The sequence below is a fragment of the Notolepis coatsorum genome (assembly GCF_963971535.1).
Source record: "Notolepis coatsorum genome assembly, chromosome: 10".
Taxonomy (NCBI): domain Eukaryota; kingdom Metazoa; phylum Chordata; class Actinopteri; order Aulopiformes; family Paralepididae; genus Notolepis; species Notolepis coatsorum.
The window spans coordinates 98,207,863-98,233,345 of record NC_140174.1 but is presented as its reverse complement, the minus strand read 5'-3'; the positions used below and the strand labels follow the sequence as shown (position 1 = coordinate 98,233,345).

Sequence of the window (25,483 nt, the reverse complement as noted above, 5' to 3'; positions counted from 1 at the left end):
TCTTCATGGTTTAATAATGCAAACATATGTTGCAGGGACTTATTATAATCATCATATTGGCGTGACTGTATGCATCAAAGGGTTAAATCAAGCATTTTTAAGTGATTTAGAGGAAATGTCAAAATATCGCGATATGGCCAAAAAATATCGCGATATCATTAGAGGCCATATCGCCCAGCCCTACCTCCAACTCACTCTGAAGCTGAAGGTTCTTCCTTCTTTTGCTGCATTTAAAAATATAACTAATAAATAGGGATGTCCGATATTATCGGCCGATATCGGCATTAAAATGTGATATCGGAAAATATAGGTATTTTTTTTTACATTTCTATAACCTTTATTTACCCAGGCAAGCAAGTAAGAACAAATTCTGATTTTATTTATTGTCAAAAGTATGCATAATGTGTTAATTCCACAACAAGAGATATGTAATGTTAATTACCTGAAATTATTCAGTTTTTGGGGGGGGGGGGGACCCTGCATATATCGGTATCGGTTGATATCGGTATCGGAAATTAAGAGTTGGACAATATCGGTATCGGTAAAAAAGCCAATATCGAGCATCCCTACTAATAAACTACCGGTATGTACTTGTTTTGTAAGCTTGTCGTCGCTGTAAAAGAGGGTAGCCTCAGTGTCTTACGAGTTGAAACAAAGGTTTGAAATGAAAATGGTGGAAATAATAATTGAGCATCTGCACATAGGGGGTAAGAAAGAACGTATGAATGAAATGTGGCAAGAAAAAACTAAAGAAAGAGCAACAGTACGAACAAACGAAATAAAGGGGAAAAGAGAAAGAGGTTTTGTGGCTTCAAGCTTCTCACTCACCGTTTTCTCCTGTTCCTCCTCTGCATCTGAATCACTCTCATCATCTGGACACAAAAGGGAATAGAAATATGTACATTCATACCTGGGTATCTCGCTCATACCACTATACCATCTCATCACACTATAAAGGAAGGAATCTCTGTCTGCGCCCGTGTCCATCAGTGGCATTTCTCGATAACCATTCATTCCATCCACTTCACGCTTAGTAGGTGTATTACTAACGACCCGGGGGAGTGCAGTATTGAATTTGGTGTCAGTTGGCCAGATGGTGGCGCTATAACAACAAACTATGTTTTGGCCTGTAACTTGAACCGTAACTCTCAGAAACACGTTTGTCCTGGACGCCTGAATGCCGCCTACAACAGAACTGCGTTTCCGCATCTCTGATTGGCCAGGTCATTTCTGGTCATGTGACATGTACGCCCAATCGTGGGACCGCAAGTTTCTACACTGGTTAAGCTTAGGCGCTCGTTCGAAGTTGGTTAAGGTTAGAGTTTGTCTTAGAGCATGGCGATAGAACGCCTGCCCTGATTCCGACGGTTAAGCTTAGGCACTCTTTCGAAGTTGGTTAAGGTTAGTTTGTCTTAGAGCATGGCGATAGAACGCCAGGTAGTTTGCAGGCTGTTAAGACCCGGAAATAGGCGCATAACTTGCTGTCCCATGATTGGTGCACATGTCCCATGACCTGGCCAATCAGAGCGCAAAACTCGAACGCGGAAACGCAGTTCCGTCGTAAAAGGCATACATGCGTCCTGGACCCTGTGGGGGAATCTATCCATGTAAGCCAAGCCCATTCACATCTAGATAGATATTCCACCATTTTGAATTTTGTCCTTTTTTTTTTTTTTTTCTTTTTTTACGTTTTCTGATTTTTGATATTCCATAAAGTTTTGCTATAGTTGGCTCTCAAAGTTGGCTCAGATGCTGTGGGCAGGGCTTATACTACAAATAAATGTATATTGCAACCACAGTTGGTAGATATGATATCCGAGTGACCATGACAAATGTGGTGCCATTTGGCCAATAGGTGTTAATAATAATAATATAATAATAATAATGCAGGACCTGCTCAGAGGTCTTTAATTGGCATTGGCAATTATCCTCAACACACACACACACACCGGAACACACACGCATGCATTGTCTGTAGGATCGCTGATGCGATTCGTCTCTGCGATTAACCCATCCCGTCGTCCTTCCCCCCCAAGGGCAGCCGGGAGCAGACAGGCGTCAACGTGAGCCGCGCCAGGGGACCAATCCAAGTGCTCCTGTCAGTCTTCGTCAAGGACGCCACAGCGTTAGCGATCTGTTGTTGTGCATGTTTTTCCATTGGGTTTATCTTATCGGGGGGGAAACCCTTGCGAGCACGGGGAGAACATGCAAACTCCACACAGAAAGGCCTGGGAGATACCCCACCTGGGTACCTGGCATCATGGAAACCTGGTCCCCAAGCGGGAAACGAACCCTGGACCTTCTTGCTGTGAGGCGACAGTGTTAACCACTACACCACCGTGCCGCAGGTGTTGCAGTAGCAGCAGCAGCATCATAAGATTAAACAGCCATAATGATCCTGGCTGTCCTCTGCATATCTTGAGCACCGTTCGTCGAGTCGACTTCACAGTCACACTTGGTTTGTGTATTGCTGAGGAGGCTGTGAAATTGATTGGAAGTGTGGTTCTCTAGTGTAGTAGTTCTGAAGAACGCTGCAAGCAGCACTATCATAGATCTGAAGAACGCTGCAAGCAGCACTACCATAGTTCTCGAGAAACGCTGCAAGCAGCACTACCATAGTTCTGGAGAACGCTGCAATCAGCACTACCATAATTCAGAAGAATGCTGCAAGCAGCAATACTGTGACTCTCGACAAAGCTGCAAGCAGCAATACTGTGGCTCTCCACAATGCTGCAAGCAGCAATACTGTGGCTCTCCACAATGCTGCAAGCAGCAATACTGTGGCTCTCCACAATGCTGCAAGCAGCAATACTGTGGCTCTCCACAATGCAGCAATACTGTGGTTCTCCACAATGCTGCAAGCAGCACTACCATGGTTCTGAAGAACGCTGCAAGCAGCAATACTGTGGTTCTCCACAATGCTGCAAGCAGCTTTTCCGGGGGCCTTATGCATGGGCATGTGCTCCGGACAGGCGTGATGAATGAGACGCTGCAAGCAGCACTTCCGGGGGAAGCCAATCAATCACTCACAGGCACGCGCTCTGAACAGCCACATTTTGAACAACAATGTTAATAACGATACAGCAACAGCAACAACAGGGCCACATGATTGACGTTATTCTTGTAAAGCGTGTGTGTAACAAAGCTCCTACCCTGGGAGTCTTCTGGAGGTTTGGACAAAGCCATGGCTTCATCCACGTCACCGCTGATCGACACGGTCAGGTTCTTGTCTGAAATTAAAAACCAACGCAACACCATAAGCACATGAATCTCACGCATTCTGCTCTGATAAGCTGAGACACACAACACCCACTGTATCTGGGGGTGTAGGAAGCTCTCGCAATGCCAAACACATCATTACTCACCGCAGGCCTGTCCATAAGCATTAGCCTGAACAAACAGGACATACAGGGAGGGGGGCAGGTGGCGCGCGACCTCAGTCTGTTTCTGGGTCTGTTCAAAAGGCATGGACAGGTACTCCTGCACTGGGAGAGAGGCCTGGGGAAGAGGAGGGAGACCATAGCGTCAATGGAGATCCATGTCCACTAGACTCATTTTTCATCAGCCCTTTTCCAAAAGCAATGCTCAAAAAGGTGAAGATACAGATAAAGCAACTTACAAAGAAAAAACACAAAAATAGTAGACTCTTCTCTCGGCGTGAAGTTCAATATCTTGAACTCAATGTCTTTAAAGCTGCACTGTGGAAGATTGGCATCATGTGGCCATGAGAGGTAACTGAACCTTGTTTACATAATGGAGGATGGGAGAAAACGGCAACAAAAAGGACATTTCCTCAAGCGAGGTAACGTTGAGCATTGCTTTACATTTTATGCTCTAGAAATTTAACTGTAGCCTTTTACGGATTTCACGGCACTGTTCGTACCCGACCAGGAAGGCTTGTATGGGCACTTCCACTGTGTTTAATGCATCACTCTCTTGTTCAGCCCACAACTCTGTGGTATTTTTTCATGACCAGGTTCCATAGTGCAGGTTTAAATCTGATTTCACAGGCAGGTAGTGTGGTATTTGACGAGTGTGTGTACCTGCATGATGGCGTTCAGGCCAGGCTGTAGACTGCCCAGGTGCTCCTTCTTCACCTCGATGCTCTTCTGGATCTTCTCCCTTGTGGCCTGGCACTCCTTGTATTTCTCTGCCAATCTACAGCCAGACACAACATTTACAATAAAACAATCCGGTACAAAAACGATGGATCTAATATAATATAATCCTTTCGACCCTGTACAAGAGTGCGTGTGATTTTTAACTATTGTGTGTGTGTGGCTGTGACAATTGTGCTATGCTGAGTGCAGGTAAGTACCGGTAAGTGTTTATTTGTGTGTTGTGCATGTTTAATCAAAGATTAATGAGAGGTGAGTGTGTGTATGTATTACCATTTGTGTGTATATACTGTACAGTACCCGATATTAGTGTGTGTGCGTGTGTATGTGTGTGTACGTACCTCTTCCTCTGCTCCAGCTCCCAGTCCAGCCTGGCCAGCGTGAGCTGGTGGTTGTCGTCCTTGGTGACGTGCGGTCTGGAGATCTCCGAGGGAGCCTCCTGGTAAAATTCACTCTCGCTCACCAGGTCTATCTCCTCGTGCTTGGACCTGGAGCAGGGGGACAGGCACGTTAACTGCCGTTGTAATCGTTTTTCTTCTTTTTAAAATTTTTATTTAAACTTTGCACAGACTCGTTTTTATATATATTTTTATTACTACTGTGAAGCACTTTGAACTGCAATAAAAGTGCTATACAAATAAAGTTTATTATTATTATATTAACACATTCCCTGCCACGCTTATATCCATCAATGTTTGATCACTGCCACCAGTCTAAGCCTATGGAGATGTTTACCTTCTTTGCAGGGCTATAACTTTTTAAATTGTATTGCTAAATTGACATTACTATGGCCCATTCAACATCGATTATCTATCGTTCAGGATGTAGGAACGTTTTACTTTTTCATTCATAGGTTCATACGAAAATACCGTCTAGAACATAGGTGTCAAACTCACGGCCCGCGGGCCAAATGCGGCCCGCCACGTCATTTGATGTGGCCCCCCAAGAGCTCTAGTAAAAAAAAAAAAAAAAAAAAAAAAAAAAAAAAAAATTTTTACATTAATCTTGGGTTAGAAAATAGCGGTGTTAAAATAATTGTGGGTTAATGCGTTAATAAAGCTTTGACAGCCTTAGTTATTACACATTCTTACACATACATGTGTGTTGAACATCTGAGGTATTGATGAAGTAACAAAGGAAAAAAGCCAAAAGCACTTACTCCTCAGACATTCTTTGACAATTTTACAGCCCAAAATACAAAAAAGATCCAGGCGGAATAGGTAACAAAGGGTTGAAGAAATATTGTCTGAACTGTCAGATGCAAGCTGGCTGTGTGACATAACCGAGCATCTCGCTCAATTGAATAAGAAGCTGTAGGGACGCAAACAAGTCCCACCCAAAACTTGACCAATATAGTTGTGAACTGAGACAACCCTTATTTTGTTATTTTTTAGTACAGTTACAGTTGTGTGTTCATGCAGACACATAATAGCAATTTCATTACGAATTGAAAATGGGGGACCCTGATGTAAACAAGTCGAAAGTCTTTCTCTGGTCTGCATCCCCTTAACAATTGTGTGTATTGAGCTGTACTGTACTGTACCCATTCTGCAATCTGTTAATTAAAGTTAATTAAACTATCTTCCATTAGTTGGATGTATGGCCTCTGCAAGGTTGTGTGCAGCCATTTGTTTTTGTAACATCTGCTACATCTGTCCCACGTGTTCTTTGCAGCTCACAGGTGTTAGTGCTGCCCCTCTTGACTGTGACAAAAAGGTTTTGAACAAACTTAATGTCATAGCTTGTATTTGATGATATTCTTCTTTGTTATTTACTTGAATGGTTTGATCATTGATTGATGGAGTAATATGGGGTTCTGATAAACTAAAATTATTTGTTAAAATAACATAAGCTAACATATATTTTTACATCTATGCAAATGCATATGCAATATGTATAACTTGAATAAGTAATAAATACAGAAACAACATGTTTAACAATATGTAAATGAGTAGCTACATTTATTTTACATTACATTAACATTTATACGGTCTTTGGCCCTTTGAGGGCAACCATAATGCTGATGTGGCCCTCTGTGAAAATGAGTTTGACACCCCTGGTCTAGAATATAAATATGTTTTTATCGTTTTCTGCAGTAATTCCTAGAATGTGAGATATAGGCATAAACGCATATATAGATTATCAAATGCCGTTTGTTGGCGATACACGCTATATTAAAAATTTCAACTGTACATGATCCTAAACGTTATGACTGATCATGCGCGGGTGAACGGGGGGGGGTCGTTTATAATTCCGTGATCGTCGGTAAATGCTTTATGTAGTATGGGTGATATATTGATTGGAGCAGTTTGCATGGATAATAATAAACAAACGCGCTGAAAATTACGTCAGTGTCCTCTTACCGTTGGCCAGTGAGACTGGAGCAAAAAGATCCCACTTATTTGATGGCGATCGAGTCGATCCATTTCCGGTTTGTATAATAATAATAACAGCCCAAATCATATCGATTATTGAGTTATGGCAGCGATCCATATACACGGTGTGTGTCTTGAGTCGCGCGACAATATGCGAGTGCCGGACGCATTTCCAAGACGCACCGGGATCACAAGAGATCCACTTCCGGTTTGGCAACTCGCCGATCATCCACCAGGTGGCAGTATTGAAGCGTTGCAGAGTTGTGCATGCTCCCAATGCATCATACCAGGCTCTGTGAGGGAATTATGGATAACATGGCGAAAAAATGAAATATGATCTCAATTTGGCAGAATTCGCATGAACTTGAAACACGTTGTACGACGTTTATGGCGCAGGATGTGTTAAGTGGGGAAATAAGAGAAAAGCCAGAAGAAAGATGGAGACTAAGACAAAAAGCAAACAAACAGTTAAAAGTGTGTATGTGTATATCTAGAAACCACACCCCCATTCGCCTGGATGGGCTCATTGACATTTACATTTAGCAGACACTTTTATCGAAAGTGACAAGTTCTGTACAACACATCAGCAGGAAGGGTACAACTCTGGCAACTAAGGGTGAGTAACATTGTTCATCAAAGCATAGTAGGTAGTAATATGGTAGATTCCTTAGTAGCAGAGTGCATACTAGTAAAAAACAGTACAAAGGTTTGTTTTCTTTTTCTTCTTCATTTCAGATATTGATTGAAGAAGTAGGGCTGGGCGATATGACGATATTATATAAATATCGGGTACAGTTCATTAACGATACACTTTTTAAACGTATCGTGGATATCGTGATGTTTTGCCCAAGAGGCTTGTGTCGCGTCAATCTGGTCCACACGTTGAAACTTTTGAACAGCGCCGCCGCCGCCCCACACACACACTACTGCATCAAAAGTTACTACTTATGATAACAAAGGCATTCGTTTTGTGGCATTGACGTTATATAGTTACACTTTCAATAACATCAGCGTATTTACATAGCAACGACCGAGGTCGACCTAGATATAGCAAGCATTAGCCGTTCATATCTCAGCCCGTACTGACTCCGTTGTGCCCATTCTGCGGTCTGTTAATAACGTTTTCAATCAGACAGATGTATGGAAAGGCTTTTATTATAACATCCGTTGCAGTAAAATCATTATGCCTCCAGTCGTTTAGTCATTCTGCAGAGCTAAAAGCTAAACGTCGGCTGCGGCGAGCTACCGCTGCCATTGTTGTTTTCATTGAGCTCTCCAATAGCGGAAGTAAAAAATTAATACGCGCTTGCCGATTGGTGCTAAGAACAGCAGGGCGGGTGCAAGCGATGTGACGTAATTGGCAGACGCGACTGTCAATCAAAATGATTCTGTTTGCCGACTGAATGAATATAAACGTTATTAACAGATTGCAGCATAGGTACAATACAGTACAGCTCAATACAACAACAATCAACAGTGGACTGGAGGATGCAGACCAGAGAAAGACGTTCGTCTTGTTTACATCAGGGTCCCCCATTTTCAATTCATCATATTTCATATCTAAATCATATAATATCTCATTGCTAAATATATGCAATATATAATCTAATAATCCAATAATCTAAATCTAATATATAATATAAAAATGCTAAATGCATGGGTATTTTATTTTGTCTTTAATGTTAGCTTGCAAACTCAAATACTGTCTGGGTAAGCCTCATAATGAATTGTTTGGGGAAAAAAAGAAAAACATCGTGATGCGTATCGTGTATCGCCGAAAGGTCAGAAAATATCGTGATATCATATTTAGGCCATATCGCCCAGCCCTATGAAGAAGTGTGTTTTTAGTCGACGGCGGGGTTTCATTGTGGAGTGAGGACAGAGAATAGCTTGCTTCCCTTTGATTAGCTATTGACCATGTAGGAGGGTCAGAGTATATGACTGTGTAACAACAGTGACAGTGTTAAAAGTATACTTACTTAAACTCCAGACACTTGCTGATCTCCTTCTGTAGATGCATGACCTCATACAGAAGATTCTGGAGCTGAAGGTGAAGCACATCCACTCTCTGCTTTGCCTGGGGTGAGAGACAAACAGTGAAGCAACTAGGTTCAGATGAGGAATCTGTGCTAATATATGTATATCGTGTGTGTGTGTGTGTGTGTGTGTGTGTGTGTGTGTGTGTGTGTGTGTGTGTGTGTGTGTGTGTGTGTGTGTGTGTGTGTGAGTGAGTGAGAGAGAGAGAGAGACAGAGACAGAGATAGAGTGTGTGTTACCTCGTGCGTCTGGTCTCGGCCTCTCTTCAGTCTCATATGAGACAAGCGGTTGAGTTTTTTCAGGTTCATGAAGTGAATGCAGCTCTGCATGCGTTTCTGCTCCACCTCAATACTCTGAGAAAAAGAGCACACAGCTTGTATTATGTCACGGCAGTAAAACAAGGCAGATAATTCATTTGTTTAGACCAGATATGGCAAGTTGTGATGTGTCCATAATGTTTTCTGACCGACAGTACGAAAGGCTAAGGAGCTTATGTTTAGAGAGGTGTGTAATCTCACCCCCTCCTTGGCTCCACTGGACTTGAGCTCCTGGATCTCTCCCATGAGTTTGCCCAGACTCTCGCATGTCTGCTTGTACTGCTGATAGTCCTGCTCCGGGTCTCTGCCGTCCAGCTCCACCTCCTCACTGTACACTCTGGCCTCCTAATGAAGACAACCCAGAGGGGTCGGTCAAGAGCTTCACAGTGAGGCCGAAAGGCAGAGAACATTTCGGGGACTTCTCGTGCATGCATGAAAAAGCAAGCGCATGTGTGCAACGCCATTTCTGAGACGGTGCCCAAGCATTGGAAGGAAAGGCTGGCCGACGGCCGAGTGGGACGACTAAGGAACACGTGACTTTGTATTCATCATGCATTGCAAATTGTAACGTAATGTTAAGCTATTGCCCATATTGGAGGTATTCGGATAGATACGATATTCCTGTATTGATCCCCTTGGGGAAATGTGGGCAGCATGGTGGAGGGGGGTACAGGTATGGGCAGGGTAATAGAAGAAAGACATAAATATAGGCAATAAAGTCAAATCTGAATATAAAAATAAGAGGAAAATAAACAGTGTAAACAATATAATTAACTATGAGACAATATAATTAACGAACTAATTAACTATTCAGGGGAGGGATGAGGGAGTGGGTCAAACTGAGACCAGCGGTATAGAAATGACATGGACGGTCCATGCATATTGGAGTTCATGGGGATTCTACTTAAATAACCAGTAAATAAGGAGGATGATGATGTCTTAGAGGTTTAATGCAACGGCATGGGTTGGATAAGAGTAGACTTTGTGTTAATTGTGTCATCATATTAGAGTGCGAGACCATCTGATATGCTTCATAGCATACACAATGCAAGATCGAGTCTAGCCCCTTTCGTGACTGTGATGCACCGAGTGAATACCGAGTGTGTATTCACTCGGTGCATCACAGTCACGAAAGGGGCTAGATCGAGTCTGAGCCCAAGACTGGGAAAAGTCAAATTATCAAACAATCAGTTGCACAAATCATAAAGAGAAAACTCCCAATCAGTTTAAAAAACTAAAATGAAACAGGAGTCAGGACATGGTGTTTGGAGACGCTTGTAAGACCAAGACCATCTGAGACCATACGTGTGAATATTCAGAAGGGTCTTCCTGAGCGTAGCATTGCACGGTATACCGGTATTAGTATAGTACTGCGGTACTAGAGTGTTCGAAATGATACTATACTGCATTCGGAAAAAAACAATTTAAAAAAATAATTTTATTTATTCATTTATGCATGCGAATGCCTTCCTATTGGAGCACAGCGCTGTTGTCAGTGGTGACGTTGCGCTAGTTTACCGGAAGCAACCTTCTGGAATGAAGAACACAAACATAGAAAACGAGGCAACATTTGAAGGACAAACATCCCAACCGGTCCATAGGAGCTACTGTAGCATTAATGTAACGTTAGTTATCATAACCATCTGCAATCGCAGTGAGGATCTTTATTGATTAATGTTAGCTAGCTAGCTTTAACTAGAATTACATAGTACGCTAGCTATATAAGCTAACATTAGCAGAGTTTATTCTATGCAAAATGTGCTAGCTAGCTAACGTTAATAAAGATCCTCACTGCAATTGCCGATGGTTATGTAGCCCCTTTCGTGACTGTGATGCACGCCAACATGGTTTACTGGCCAAACCTTGTTGGCGTGCATCACAGTCACGAAAGGGGCTAATGGTTATGATAACTAACGTTACATTAATGCTACAGTAGCTCCTATCCTATGGCAACATTTGCTGGACGAGCTATGCTAGCTCTCGTACCTACAGTTCCTTATACGATCATTAGAAAATGTCCACAATGCTATTCGCAAGAATAGAAAATAAATTGAAAAGCCTAATAATAAGCTATACATAGCCTAAACTGCTGTGCTGAAAGCTAGTAAACACAGCATCCCCTGTTGCCTACCCACAACAGAAATGAATTGATGCACACTGCATCTCTATAGCTTAGTCACAAACGTGATTTATACAGAGACATTTGACAATTGCCCATTTAATGGTTCATACATACTGTATAAAGACAACGGAAATCAATTTTATTTTTGTTAAACAGCCTACAATATGACATAACCTAGTTATAGATTATGATAGGCTATATCTAATCAGTCTCACTCATCAAAATGTTTTCTAGGTTATGGTATCTCAAACTAATTAGGCCCTCTGGCCTCTGCTATGACAAATGTATAATAATAATACAACCATACTTTTTCTACCCCTTGAATTTTTTTTAACTACAGAAGTCTGCTGCATTTGGCTCACAGAGTGACTCCCCCACTCAGAAGCAACCTAACCTCCCAGCTTTTTTTGAGCAGCATATTAATTAACACTTTGAGTGCCGGGACCCGTCTTTAGACGTCTTTGCTGGCCATGCTAAAGTTGCCGGAGGACGCGTTACGTCGTCCTTATATCAATATTTCAAAAATCTGCGATCGGATTCATATGTCCCCTCCGCTGGCCTGAGATCCACCAGCAGGACCCACTGAGCTCTCTGGCGGTTCAGGAGCGCCATCTGGTGGCCGATCGGCGCAATCGCCAAACAGGATGTTGAATAGAGGTTGTCATGACGACCGTAGTACTTCCGGGCGCTCGCTATAGTTCATGGGACTCTGGCTCGTCACGCTACACGGTGATCGATTGGCAATAACTCGATAAACAACATGATTTGGACGTATATACCATTATACAAGCTGGAGATGGACCGGGTAAAAATATATCCCATAATGATAAGATTTCTACTCGACGATGATCGCCCAACGGCGCGCGGAGACTGGGGTGAGTTTCAGCGTGTAACGTTACCGTCTTCGATACTAACTGCTATTATCAACATTTGACCCACATTAGATGATTGGTATAACGCTGCCCACGGAATTATAAACGCCCCCTCGCCCATCCGGTCAACATCAGATGACGTGTAGTAACTTCTAGAAGTACGTCTAGTTGGAATTTTTTATATCGCGCTGATTGCCATCAAACTGTATTTCATCATCAATATAATGCATTTGGGGCTATATATCACGTTCTGGAGAAAGCTGCAGAAAGAGATGAAAACATACTTATACATTAGACCATACTTTACTATGAATATGTGAATGAAAAAGTTTAACGTTGCTACACAATGAACAATACATATAGGACTTTGAATGGGCCCTAATAATGGCAATGTAGCAATAGAATTTAAAAAGTTATAGCCCTGCAAAGAAGGGGACTTTCAGCCAAAGTGTTAAGTACACAAATGAGTCCAAATATGCTAAAAGGCTCAAAAGGGCAGCCGCAGTGTGGACCAAGTTCAACTTCCAATATATATACAGTTGAGAAAGCTGGGTTCAGAAACCTTGTACAGCAACTGTTTTGAGTGCAAAAAAGGTTCTCCAGCATTTTGAATGCCATTGCTTTTCATTTAATTTATTTATTCTTGTCATTGTTCATTCAATAATGACATCCGAGTGTGTTTCCCTGATTGAGGAAAAGTATCGAAATTCATATTGGTATAAACAAAAATGTTGGTATCGTGACAACCCTATGAGGTATAACACGCTCGCGAACTATCTGCTGCATGAATCATATTCCAGGCGGCATGGGTTATCATTTCCCTCGCCCTGGGCCAATTCAAGCACACCGTCCAGTTGTATTGATATGTTCTATGTGCCAAAATCCTACCCCTTGCCATAATTTTACCCCACCCACTCAGTCAGCGTTGGTTAATACTGCTGGAGCATTGGTTCATTTTGGTCCGATTTCCACGCGGATCGGAATCACGGCGCGCCCGTGGGACACTTTTCCGTTTCGGCGAGTTTATTCCACGCTTTTGGCTTTCCTTTCCTTTTTCTTTTTTTTAAACTTCATTTTTTAGCGTTTATCGCTTTTCTGGTCAAGCATGACCGACAGATGCAGGGTGAAACGGGAGGGAGAACAGGGGAAGACATTCGGCAAATGACGGCGGGTCCGGGAATCGAACCCGGAGTCAACCAGATCCGTGACGCAGCACGGTATTCCTCGACGCGATGGTGAGCTACTGGAGTTCCCTCTGCTTTCCTTTTCTAAGCATTTTCGGGGCTACATGTGAATGAGTAAAAGTTGCGGGACGCCCAGATGTACCCACGGTAGAAAGCTTGCATGGAGCCCATAATAGGCTCACTTAATACAGCGTTTTTAAAATCACGCGACATTTTCAGGGTCGCAAGCCGACCTTTTCCCCTCGTTTTCGATGATGGAAGTGATTTAGGAAAAGCTTCGGCACGCTGAGAGGTACCCGCCTGGATTTAATCTCGCGAGGATCGGGGCAATATTCGGCCCGTGGGAGCAGTCACACGCAAGTTATTGAATTGGGGTGGGGTAAAATTATGGCAAGGGGTAAGATTTTGGCACCACACCGGCACTAAAGGGACTAAACACGTTTCGCAATTATGCCACATCAATGTGGAACGCAGCGTTTCCGTTAGCCGGTAATTACCGGTATTTGTCCGGCAAAATCTCTTGAAGTCCGACATATTTAATTTCTCCGGTCTTAATGTCCGGTGAAAATAATTCCCTGAGTCTAAGCACAATTTGATTATTTGAATTGTATTAAAATAGGCTAAAATTAAATAGCCTATGCGATGAACGAAACGATCATTACATTTGTTTCCTCGTTGCTTCTAATAATGACAACGACGTTGTCAGCGAGAGCTTTAAAAACGTAGGTCTCGGTTCGCTTCATCGGACCAAACGCGAACCAAATATAGGAAGTGATTATTATTACCACTGCTCGCAGCACTCACTGCAAAACAAGCACACTGCATCTAATCTCTCTATCTATCTATCTATCTATCTATCTATCTATCTATCTATCTCTCTATCTATCTATCTATGTCTGTGCATCTTGGGAAGAAGGAAGAAAAAACGCGGCTTATTATTATTACCGAGGCGCGCGGCTTATTATTATATTATTAAAACGGCTACTTGTGGGCACTCATAAAAACACCGTGGTCTACAAGTTGTTTAGCGAGAGGATGATGGTAATGTGCTTCAATAGAACAATGGATCAATGCCATGTCAAAACTCGGCTCCGCTGATCTGGGCTCCGCAGTACACACCCAGACACACACACACGCGCGCGCGCACACACAGGATCGCAGCCACACACACATTTCCACTGTCCAATAGACAAGCGCCCTTTTCGACCGCGTGACATTGAGGTGGAGAGAGTAGTCACGCAAACCACAATAATGTTGCCGTCTCTCTGCTTTCTCAGTTCTTCGCTTGATATAATTAATACAAATGTCCAATATAACGGAATTCGTTAGCTCATAAAAATGTGATTATAACAGACTGCTGTTTAATGTCGGACCGACTGCCACATACGCGGTCTATTTTATTTCAAGTCAGCAGCAGCACGGAGACGGAGTATCGAGGGACTTATTTTATTTGGAATATATTAATGACTGTATACGCAAAAGTAGCCTAGTTTTAAGTAATAATATTATAAATCTACATGCCTTGAGGATGACATTCTTTATATAGCCTGCCTATCAATTGTTTTAAAGCTTAATAAACTATGACCGGAATTAATCTCATTTGTCCGGTAGTTGAAATCTTGCAGGTCACGGAGACCGGCAACAATTTTTTCTAACGGAAACCCTGGTGGAACGCCCTACCCAAAGCTGTAAAGGAATGTGAATCACTACACACTTTCAAAAACACTCTCAAAGAACACCTACGGGAGACTGCAATTCGAAACTGGCCCCTACAAATGGCTTAACCCAGTTGTACAGTAAATTACCAAGTATGGCTTTGTCAGTATTCCAATGTACAGAGTACAGTGTCCCCCCCCCCCCCTCCAATGTACAGCCCCACCCACCAACCCCACCCCACCCACCCAACCTCCTCCAATGTACAGTTTCTACGTCAAATGTATATACACTCTTTTTCTGGACACTTTTTGTATCACAAACAGTACTGTATTTGCAAATCTGATATGTCATAAATGTATAGATGTAGCAGTACTGTCTATCTGTATGTCATGTATGTCATATGTTATGATGAATTGAAAATGGGGGACCCTGATGTAAACAAGACGAAAGTCTTTCTCTGGTCTGCATCCCCTTAACAATTGTATGTATTGAGCTGTACTGTACTGTAGTCTGTACCCATTCTGCAATCTGTTAATAAACTTTTCAATCAATCAATCAATCGAAAAACTCACCTGCTCCCCTTCCCCGCGGCCTCGCTTCATCTCCGGCGTACCGCCTTCAGTACGGAGCACCTTGGACTTTCTCTTCTTCAGGGCCTCGGAGGACATAGTTAGCTGTGTAAAGAGGGATACTTATACTTTAGTGATTATGACAAAGCCACGATAATTAATAACGCCAGATAACGTTAACTGAGGGGAAATGAAAGGCCGGCCAAATACAGGTCAACGGCGTTCAACGCTATGGCAATCTTGATTGCTTTATTTAGCTATGAATGGTAAGCCTAGCTAGCTTGTTCAGGCTAACGTCCGTTAGCTTGGGAGCTAATAAAATCAAACTTCCCATTTAAGTAACCGAGCTATCGAAACGTCGGGTGATTTGTGAGATATCTAGAGACCTACATTTTATAACTCACTTAAAAAATCTTCCAAGTTTGTGTATATTTCTTCATAAATCGTATGTGCAAGTTCTTCTGAATCCAACTTGTTCCACGGTAGAGCCTTGAGTGTACGGAAGCCTTGCAATACCATGTCCAAACGTCTATGCATCGGGGAAAACGTATATACTGCCCCCTACAGTAGAATATCATAATGACGGCACCCTAGAGGTAGAGTTGTAAGACATTTTAATCAAGTTATTTACTGAATATAAAAAAAAAAAAAACTCAAGAATTTAGTTACATTCAATGATAAACCATGACGATATTTTGCACAGAAAAAAAAATCCCTTAAATTATTATTTAATTCCACTAGATGCAGATTATTGTCAGCTAAATGGTTCCTTTCACATTTTTTTTATCCATATCAACAAGCCATACCCTTTAGAAGGTAAGCTCAGAGCAATTGTTTTACTGTAAATTTTGTGATACCTTCTTTTAAGAAGTAAATTTTAACAAAGGCATAAATGCTTACATGTACTCAAATGCAGGTAAAACACACCCTCTATAAAGTACTAGAAAAAGTAGCATTACTTTAAAATACTACTCATGTTCGTTATATTTCGTATATAGCTTATGCTTTGCTCTATTGGAATGGTCCTTTAATCATATACTATCATGAAAACTTTCACCCACGTGTACGCCCCCATCTGCCTGACCACTCCCACATCCGCTCCTATATAAACGGGGTCATGGCCATACTATCAGCTCCTTCCCTACTTTCACCGCCATGAAGTCCGTGTATAGCACCGCTTCAAGTTTAGTGCTAAAGTAGTTAGTTTAGTTATAGGAGCTGTGTTGGCATTGTCTTTTGTTTCTCCCTCTCTCACTAATTTACGGGAGAAAGAAAGGACAATGTCGTCACCACCGGAGAGTCTAGACTGATGATCCATTCTGACCTCCACCTGCGCTTCGCATTTGGGGCACGCGTCGCTGAGCAGTTCCCCCGCCGGCGTTGTGCTCCGGCTGTGCAGCTGGACCGACGGGCTGGTGGGTGGTGTCTCGCGACGCGAGCCTCAGGTGTGTCAGTTGTGCGGGGTCGGCTGCGCAGGCTTGCGGCCCCGCAGGACAGCCGGATCCAAGCAGGGATTCCTCCGTTGCCTTTTCATCATGGGATGGAGGGGACGAGGGGTTCCTGTTTGAAAATGGGGGACCCTGATGGAAACAAGACAAACGTCTTTCTCAGGTCTGCATCCCCTTAACAATTGTATGTATTGAGCCGTAGTGTATTGTACCCATTCTGCAATCTGTTAAATAACATTTTCATTCATTCATTCATTTATTCAAGCCCCACGGAAACAGAGGCTTTGTTTTTCCTGGGAGCCCCAAGTCGAGTCTGGGTTTGAGTCCCAAGTCTCTGAGGAGGGATGCCCTCTGCTAGCCGCACCGGATGCTGGCTCCCGCCTATCCTATGGAGACAGTGAGTGCAGGCACGTGCACACATAGAGGCCAAGGGGTGCCTGAGCACCTGCCTTTTTGAGCCTCATCAAAAAAGTGCCCTTTTGCCTTTTTTTTTTTATCGTTAAGCAAATGGACTGCCCTTCCAACTGAAAAATTTCAGGATATAATCAAAATATTAGGTAAAGAGAGAGAGATGCCCCATATTCCATTGCAGTTTGCACGGCCTCCTCAGCGTGCCTCTCCGCGGACCTATATATTTTATGCATAGCGTGGGTGGTGATGATGATGATGATAGAAACCGCTGTTGAATGCTGGTATTTCACTCATTGAGGGACACGAAGAAGTCAAGTCCGATGGGATTTGGGAATCTCAAATACAGATCGGGATTGGAATAAAAAATGCATTTATATTAAACAATACAGAATATACAGCACTTCTTGGGGTCTGTAGGGTAAGCACTTATTCCCTCCCCCCTGAACATTTATGGAGATGTATGGGCCTTTTAAGTCAGTGATAAAAGCGTCTTTCAAGGATAAGTGAGCTCCTGCACTGATTATTATAGTTCAATATTCAATATTTGATCACCATAACCCCCCAAAAAGCATAAAAAGGGGGCCCCTTAAAAATGGCGCTCACGCGCTACGCGCGCTCGGTTAATATATACACACAAGTGTAGTGCCCTTTTCAGCCTTTAAGCACCTGCCCCTCTAAAGTCCTGTGCACGTCCCTGAGTGAGTGTATCCTCCCAGTGTGAGGGGTGCGAGTTTGCGTGTGTTTTTTAGCCCGAAGCCCTGAACTCAAGGCGGCAGCAGCCCGCATGAAACGGAACTTGCTGCCGACGCCGCTGTATATCTCTGGTAACGCCGTCTTGTGAGAGAGACAGGTGTTGTCCCCCCCTTTTTTCGAAGAAAGAAGTTTGGGATAAAGAAGAGCCAGTAGGCTGTCTGAAGTGATCAGGCCTGCACGCTATTCCTCACATTACACAGATTCAGTAGTAGCCGTTAGCTAAACAGTGGGCCCGTGAGTGCTAAGCCGTTAGCTTGCTGTTGCGTTAGCCGGTAGCTATCGGCAGGCCGGTAAGAGCTAGCTGATTAGCCGGCAGCTGGCCGTTGGTCGGAGCCGACGGTGGGCCTATGAAAGGCTAGCTGTTAGCTTGGTGCTAACCGTCAGCCTGGAGTTAGCTGTTAGCTTGTGCTAACAGTTGGCGTTAGCCGTGGGGAAGTAGCAGGGCCCTGAACACTCTGACTCGGCGTCATCTCTGGCAGAGATGTTTCTCATCGACCCACTTCTGGAGCCTTTCTAGCAGCTAGAGACAAGCCCATCGGCTCTCATCACAAACCAATTCTCTAATCCAACATATATGTAAAGAAACAACATACTCCAGTTAACGGTATATTTTTTTAATGATTCGTTACGGCGTAATCAATACTTAATTGTGTTCGGGACCTCCATATTTTGGGAGTATTCATCAGAAAACTCGGATCCGGGATCAGTGGGGCAAGAACTGTGGATTTTCAGCCTCGCTCTCTGGAGCTTAAAACGGAGTTTCGATTCCGCGCTAGAGGAGCGCGTCGCGGCTCATGCGCATGCGTGCGCTCGGCCAATCAGAGCGCAAAACGCCAATGCGGAAGCACTCTTGGGCTGGATTTAATATAGACCACCGCAACACTTCCAGGATTCTGAAATCGGGGAGGAGATTGCGGGGGAGCATATGAATGAATGTGGATCAGAGCCGTGATGTAAGTGGTTGCCGATACGGCTGTGGGGGTGCTAGAGACATGATCGAATAGACGTTTATGCGCCTCAATCTCCTGAACACGGCGTGACCCATTCCTAATCGATCAGAACTAAATCGGCAGAGAAAAAGCCCATTTTAAAGCACCTATTCTCCATGCACATGCGCAGATTGCCCATGGAGTCTGGACGACGCGAGATGACGCACGAATGAATGTGGACTGTTCTATCAGAGGGGGGAGCTTCGGTGGCCAGTGTCCTTTCAGCCGAACAGGATAATGAAAAAATGATCCCACTAAATGGCCACTCCAGACACGTCTTATGGCGACATCTACAATTACCTCATTGAGTCTCCAGGTAGACTAATGTTTATATTTAAGTGCAGCGGTCTGTAGCCACTCGCATTACCACCGAAGCTCCGCCCTCTATATATATATATATATATATATATATATTTTTTTTATATCGATAATTAAAATATATTGCGATAATTATCGTTATATCGCCCAGCCCTAACCACTTGAATGTGTAAACACCATGTCTTATGCCTCACCATAGTGTGAACAATATGTAATATACCATCTTATATATCTTTACATATTGTTTTCAAAGGCATTTTTTTTGGTCTCATGAGTGTTTTACAAAGGTGTGAGAGAGAGAGAGACAGACAAACAGACACGATATAGACAGACAAATGATCAACCATATAACCTTTGCTATTTTAAGCTTGTTCTGGAAGAAATTAAGTGTCAACCTTTAGTAAAGTCCTCTTTAGTTATCCTAAAGAAATCTTATACAATTGATATCTTAATTATAACTTATTAACCTTAGTTGTATAGTGCATAATGAAACGTTTGTCAATCTGTATTGTTCTAGAGAAAGAATGGGCATTCATTCAAGTCAAAGTTAATTTATCATGGATGATTCCATCATTCCAAGCTGTTGAGAGAGAGAGAGACACACAGACAGAGAGAGAGACCTGGAAAGCGAACAGGCTCTTGGAATGGGTGTCTGGGAGGAAGTGGGGGGTCTTTCGATGTTGATTAAATGGCAAGCAACTAATGTGATGAGTGCAAAATTAAAGGACAATAAATCTAATCTAACTGAAATTGTGTAGCAGACCTTCCTATGGATCAAAACCTCAATATTATTATGGTGTAGTTAATACTTCATGTATCCTTAATCCCTAGGCTAATGAGGCACTAAGATGTTAGTAAAAAAAAAAAAAAAGTATGCCAATGACAGGAAGTAACGGTATATGGTTTATTTCTTAATCCCCGAGGGGAAACATGGTTTGCCACCAGAGCAACAATTTTCACTGTGCTCCTAAATTTCTTTGTGTGCTCCTAAATGTTTATTTAGATTTTATTTATATTTTATTTAGGAGCACATGTGCTCCTTGGGAAAAAGGTTAGCGTAGAGCCCTATATATGGAGACATTAACATTACGTTATCAAACATAGGGACGAAGACTGTAAAAAAAAGTGTCGACTGTTTTATAATCTTTGTTAATTTTCATCAAAAACCCCGAAATACAAAAAAAAGCCCCCGAAAATCAATTAAGGGGGGCAAGAAAAGCCCTGGATTTTTCTTTTCTTTCCAACCCTGCCCCACGGTCTTCCGTTTCGGCGGAGAAAGACTGGGGAAGGAGCTGATAGTATGGCCATGACCGCGCTTATATAGGAGTGGTCAGGCAGATGGGGCGTACACGTGGGTGAAAGTTTTCATGATAGTATATGATTAAAGGGACAGTTCCAATAGAGCAAATCGCTCGCTATTACTCATATAACTAGGGTTATAGGATAACCTTCGTTATAAATAGGTATTTTCCAGGTATTGGATATATTTTGCTCCAAGATCATTTCACACAAACGGTAAAACCCATGCAATCATTAAAACAGTACAGTACACCACACATAACGTCAAAAAAGATTTATTTGTGATGCCAGAGAGACGATTTATACAATAATAACAAAGACATAAGTGACAAAAGGTACAGCTTTCCTATAAAAATTCAGACTCATCGTTACCTCTTCTCTCACCTCTCTCTTTCCCTACTACTAGGTACATCATATAGACAAGGGGTTCCAAAACATGGTAGGACACACCACAAGAGGTGTTTCTTTCCCTGCTCAGGACCCACCAAATAATACTAAGTATCACCAGTAGGCCCCGACTCGACCCATAGTTTAAACCACCGGTATGGACAAAGGACCATCTTCCTGTCCAGAACCCTCACTTGGCCATGTCTATGAGACTCTGTAACGATGTGGGGACCCAGGTCTTCTCCCCCTGGACGAACACCACCCCCCGGTCTATGTAGATGACGATGCGTCCGAACGTGTACAGCTGCTTGCCCTCGTGGCGCTTGGCCACCAGGGGCATGAAGACGATGTTGTTCTCCTCCGCCTTGGTCTGGATCAGGTCCTTGAAGTTGGTGGGCAGGCCGGTTCCGTGGCCCCTCTGTGCCAGGCTCTCCGCGTCCCGGCGCTCCTGCAGCGCCTCGTGCTGGAAGTCCTTACGCCTCTCCGTCTGCGTGAGGTACGCGATGTTCTCCCTTGCGCCGGGCTGCATGTATCCACCTGTGGAGAAGATAGGGGGAGGGGGGGTGTTACAGTATGTATGTTGCAGTAGACATATTTGATGTATAGTTAGGTCCAGACATATTATTTGTACACCACCACAATGGATTAGAAAGCGTATATACTGCCCCCTACTGTAGAATATCATAATGACGGCACCCTAGAGGTAGAAAGAGTTGTAAAGACATTTTAAATAAAGTTATTTACTGAATCTCGCAAAAACTTAAACACACTCAAGAATTGAGTTACATTCCATGATAAACCATGAAGATATCTTGCACAAAAGAAAATCCCTTAAATTATTATTTAATTCAACTAGATGTAGATTATTGTCAGCCAAATGGTTCCTTTCACAGAAGGTAAGCTCAGAGCGATTGTTTTATTGTAAATAAATATTTGTACACCACCACAATGGACTAGAAATTAAACAAATCAATATGTGCAGACTTTCAGCTTTAATTTGAGGGTATTACATCCAAATCAGGTGAACAATGTAGGAATTACAACAATTTATAATTGTGCCTCCCCATTTTTAAAGGGACTTAAAGCACATCTTGATTGTTTCATTTTAAGTCCATTGTGGTGGTGTACAGAGCCAACGTTGTAAAAGATATGTCAATGTCGAAATATTTATGGACCCGACTGTATAATATAACTGAACATACAGACCCTAATTTGCACCTTTGATTACACTGTTTATTTATTTTCTCATATTTTTCTATATTCAGATACAACTTTATTGTCTATATTTATGTCTTCTACTATTACCCTGCCCATACCTGTACCCCCCCCCCCCCCCCCATGCTGCTATGACATCCGAATTTCCCCAAGGGGATCAATAAAGGAATATCCTATCTCATCTTAAATGCACCCCTTTTGCCCACATGCCCCGTGTATGCATTTGTGGCCAATATCACTGTTATGTTTAGGTGCTGTTATCATGTTTGCACATTTGCATGTGTGTGTGTGTGTGTGTGTGTGTGTGTGTGTGTGTGTTTGTGTGAGTGTGTGGATGGGCCTGCATGGAATGTAAATGGGAAATTCGTCCTTCACATATGACTCATCCTAGCTATTTTAGGAGCAGTGGGCAGCCACACAGTGCGGTGCACAGGGGCTAATTACGGTTATAATGCCAGTACCATCGTCAAGGGCAATGGCAGGATATAGCTAGCATGCATGTTTTTGGATGGTGTGGGGGAAACCAGAGTACCTGGAGGAAACCCACGCAAACACAGGGAGAACATGCAAACTCCACACAGAAAAGCCCTCTGCTGGGGTTTGAACACAAGACCTTCGTGCTGTGAGGCAACAGTACTAACCACTCCTCCCCTGTGTGGATGTGTGTGTGTGTGTGTGTGTGTGTGTGTGTGTGTATGTGTTACTAACCCAACCCAGAGGACACTGCTCGGTTCATAATGTCCAGTGCTTCATTGAATTTATCCTTAATGAGTGGCTGAGATAACAGCATGTCGCTGAACATCGTCTTCCAGCCCAGGTACCACTTTGTGATCTCCTCATAGTTAGGACTGTTGCTGAGCCACGAACACAAAACCTGCAGACAAACAATGGATATACAAACACAGTTTAGACAAGCAAAATCAAACATGGGGGACCCTGATGTAAACAAGACAAACGTCTTTCTCTGGTCTGCATTCCCTTAACAATTGTGTGTATTGAGCCGTACTGTATTGTACCCATTCTGCAATCTGTTAAATAAAGTTTTCATTCATTCAACATATTCACATGATCTCACATATGGAATAGCATTTTGAGAACTGAACGAATGAGCCCGCCGACCATTGAAAGCTATGGAGTTCTAGAATTCCAAGAACATTAAAAAAGACTTGCTTGGTTAACCCTCTGTAGTGTGGTAGTGAAAGGGCTAACCTTCTGTAGTGTGGTTGTGAAAGGGTTAACCCTTTGTTGTGTGTACCTTCTGTTTTGTCGCAGTGAAAGGGTTAACCCTTTGGTAGTGTGGTAGTGAAAGGGTTAAAAGGGGTGAATCGCCCTCTCTCAGGTCTACATGACGACGGTCACTAACCTGTAACCACTTGGGAAAGAAGTTTTTGTCCAGCAGGGAGACTAGGGTGGAGGGGGCCAGCATGCCCTCCCAGTCCATCACCCAGTGGAAGGGCTCCATCTGCTGCTGGTGAGGGTTAATAAGCAGCTCCCCCAGACATAGAGCTAGAAAGAGAGAAAGACAGAGAGAGAGAGAGAGAGAAAGAGAGAGAGAGAGAGAGAGAGAGAGAGAGAGAGAGAGAGAGAGAGACGAGGAGAGGTTGTGTAGGATAGGACAGAGAACAGAGGAAGAAAGATACAAGTGAATGGGAAGGTAATTCTCCTGCTAAAACAAGAAAGCACTAGTGTTCCGCTGCCCTACAAAAGGAAAACAGTGATGAAAATGAGTAATTTTTGTCACATTAAAGTCCAGAAACTTTGAAGTTATTACACAGCTTGGGTACAAAATGTTAATGGCTGGTGTTTATATTTGGAAGCGTAGGTAATGTCCACAGATTAGTTGCGAGAGGGCTGCAGATGGCAGGAATGTGCAAACCAAAAGCTAAGGCGTTGGTAAAATTCTGCTCTATATCTGTGACACTGCTTCCTGTATCCATGGACTCGGACTAGATATACAGTACAAGTCATTTTGAGATTCCAGGACTTGTTTGTGCGTCCATTAGAGCTGTCCCCGATATTGTATATGTATATTGTATGTTCCTATTTAGTTACTTTTTTTTTTAAACTTACTTTCGTACTGTATGAAGCACACTCTCAGGGGCTCATACAGAACCAAGCATTTCACTGTAAAGTATGTGTATTTTATTGTGATAATTAATAAACAATTTTTTTTTAATCCTCTTTTTCTCCGCCTGATTTTTCAATTTTTCTCCCCATCCCAATTTAGTCGTTATGCCAATTCCCCCCCTCCCCTACCTGGTTGTTGTGTGCATGTTCCTCCTACTGGTCGGTACAAGGGAACCCTGAAGTCTACCACATGCTTCCTCCGACACATGTGGAGACAGCCAGGACTCTCATTGGTGAAGCGTAACGCGTGGGAGGTCACGCTGCCTTCACCATTTCCTGCCTTTCGCTGAGCAGGCGCCCAGACCTGACCTGTAGGCGTCGCTGTCCACAACGCCAGATTACCACCCTCGACTTCCCTCCCGCTAACTCAGCCAAACGAGTTAGTATGACGATCGGCCCAAGCCGCAGGCAATGCTGACTCCGGGAGTCGAGACCGCAGCCTCTTGCATTGGTGACGAGCGCAATCTCCGCTACGCCATCCGACCCCCCCCCCCCCCCTTTTTTTAATCCACTTTTTCTCCTATTTTCTCCCATCCCAATTTTCATATCGTCCAATTCAACCCTCCCCTGTCTTTGAACGTTGTTTCTTGCCTCCCACAAGCCGGCTGCAATGTGGACTAAGACACGAAGTCATACATAGCACGAGTCCCCTCCGATACTCGAGGTAACAGCCGTTGCATCTTTTCACCTGCGCGGCTCGATCTTTCAGCGTCGAGGGTCTGGCCTATTGGAGGGGCCCCGCACCCGTCGCTTCTTGATTCTACTGCGCAGGCGCAGCAACCGACCTGTAGGAGTCGCTGTCCACAACGCCCGATTCCCACCCTTCAGTTTCCCTCCCCGTAATACGGCCAATGTGTATTACTGTGGACGACCAGCTAAACTGAAAGCAATGTGGAGAGCGGGGCTCGAACAGGAAGCATCCTGTTCGAGCCCAGTCTCCAGCATTCGTTGCGAGCGCCTTGCCCACTGCGCCACGTAGCCACCCTCCGACCGCCCCTTTAATAAACAAACTTGAGCCTGTTTTTAGGATTTAGTTTTACTCACACTAACCCTCAGATTAGAAGAAATAAACCTCTCGGGACCAGCTTGGTTGACATTAGCAGCTAGTTTAGGTCATCAAACGGTCATATGTGCTCCTAAATAAATTTTCTGGTTCAGTACTGTCGAGTCTTTACTTTAGGCACATGGCGCACATTTACGCATATAACGTAGAACATATAGTAGTACCTACTTACTGGTCACAGGAGTCTTCAATAACGTTTGGATGGTAATCCATTTTGTGAATA

At 43.3% G+C, this 25,483-nt stretch overlaps 2 protein-coding genes across 2 annotated transcripts in view; both read right to left on the bottom strand.

The window, feature by feature from the left end:
- thoc5 (THO complex 5) overlaps positions 1–15,743 on the bottom strand; it is a 48,868-nt gene extending 33,125 nt beyond the window's left edge. Inside the window, exons 1-10 of the mRNA XM_084322830.1 lie at positions 15,655–15,743; positions 15,254–15,355; positions 9,049–9,192; positions 8,770–8,883; positions 8,473–8,570; positions 4,460–4,606; positions 4,044–4,158; positions 3,366–3,498; positions 3,153–3,230; positions 829–872 (exon numbers count right to left, since the gene is read on the bottom strand). Of these exons, the coding sequence (XP_084178956.1) occupies positions 829–872; positions 3,153–3,230; positions 3,366–3,498; positions 4,044–4,158; positions 4,460–4,606; positions 8,473–8,570; positions 8,770–8,883; positions 9,049–9,192; positions 15,254–15,349 (969 nt within the window). The 5' untranslated portion in view covers positions 15,350–15,355; positions 15,655–15,743. The remainder of the gene's footprint in view (positions 1–828; positions 873–3,152; positions 3,231–3,365; positions 3,499–4,043; positions 4,159–4,459; positions 4,607–8,472; positions 8,571–8,769; positions 8,884–9,048; positions 9,193–15,253; positions 15,356–15,654) is intronic.
- A 4,984-nt stretch (positions 15,744–20,727) lies between these two features.
- The window catches only part of LOC311236152 (tuftelin-interacting protein 11-like), a 74,211-nt gene continuing 69,455 nt past the window's right edge, over positions 20,728–25,483 (bottom strand). Inside the window, exons 13-15 of the mRNA XM_084323776.1 lie at positions 23,434–23,576; positions 22,779–22,944; positions 20,728–21,392 (exon numbers count right to left, since the gene is read on the bottom strand). Of these exons, the coding sequence (XP_084179902.1) occupies positions 21,046–21,392; positions 22,779–22,944; positions 23,434–23,576 (656 nt within the window). The 3' untranslated portion in view covers positions 20,728–21,045. The remainder of the gene's footprint in view (positions 21,393–22,778; positions 22,945–23,433; positions 23,577–25,483) is intronic.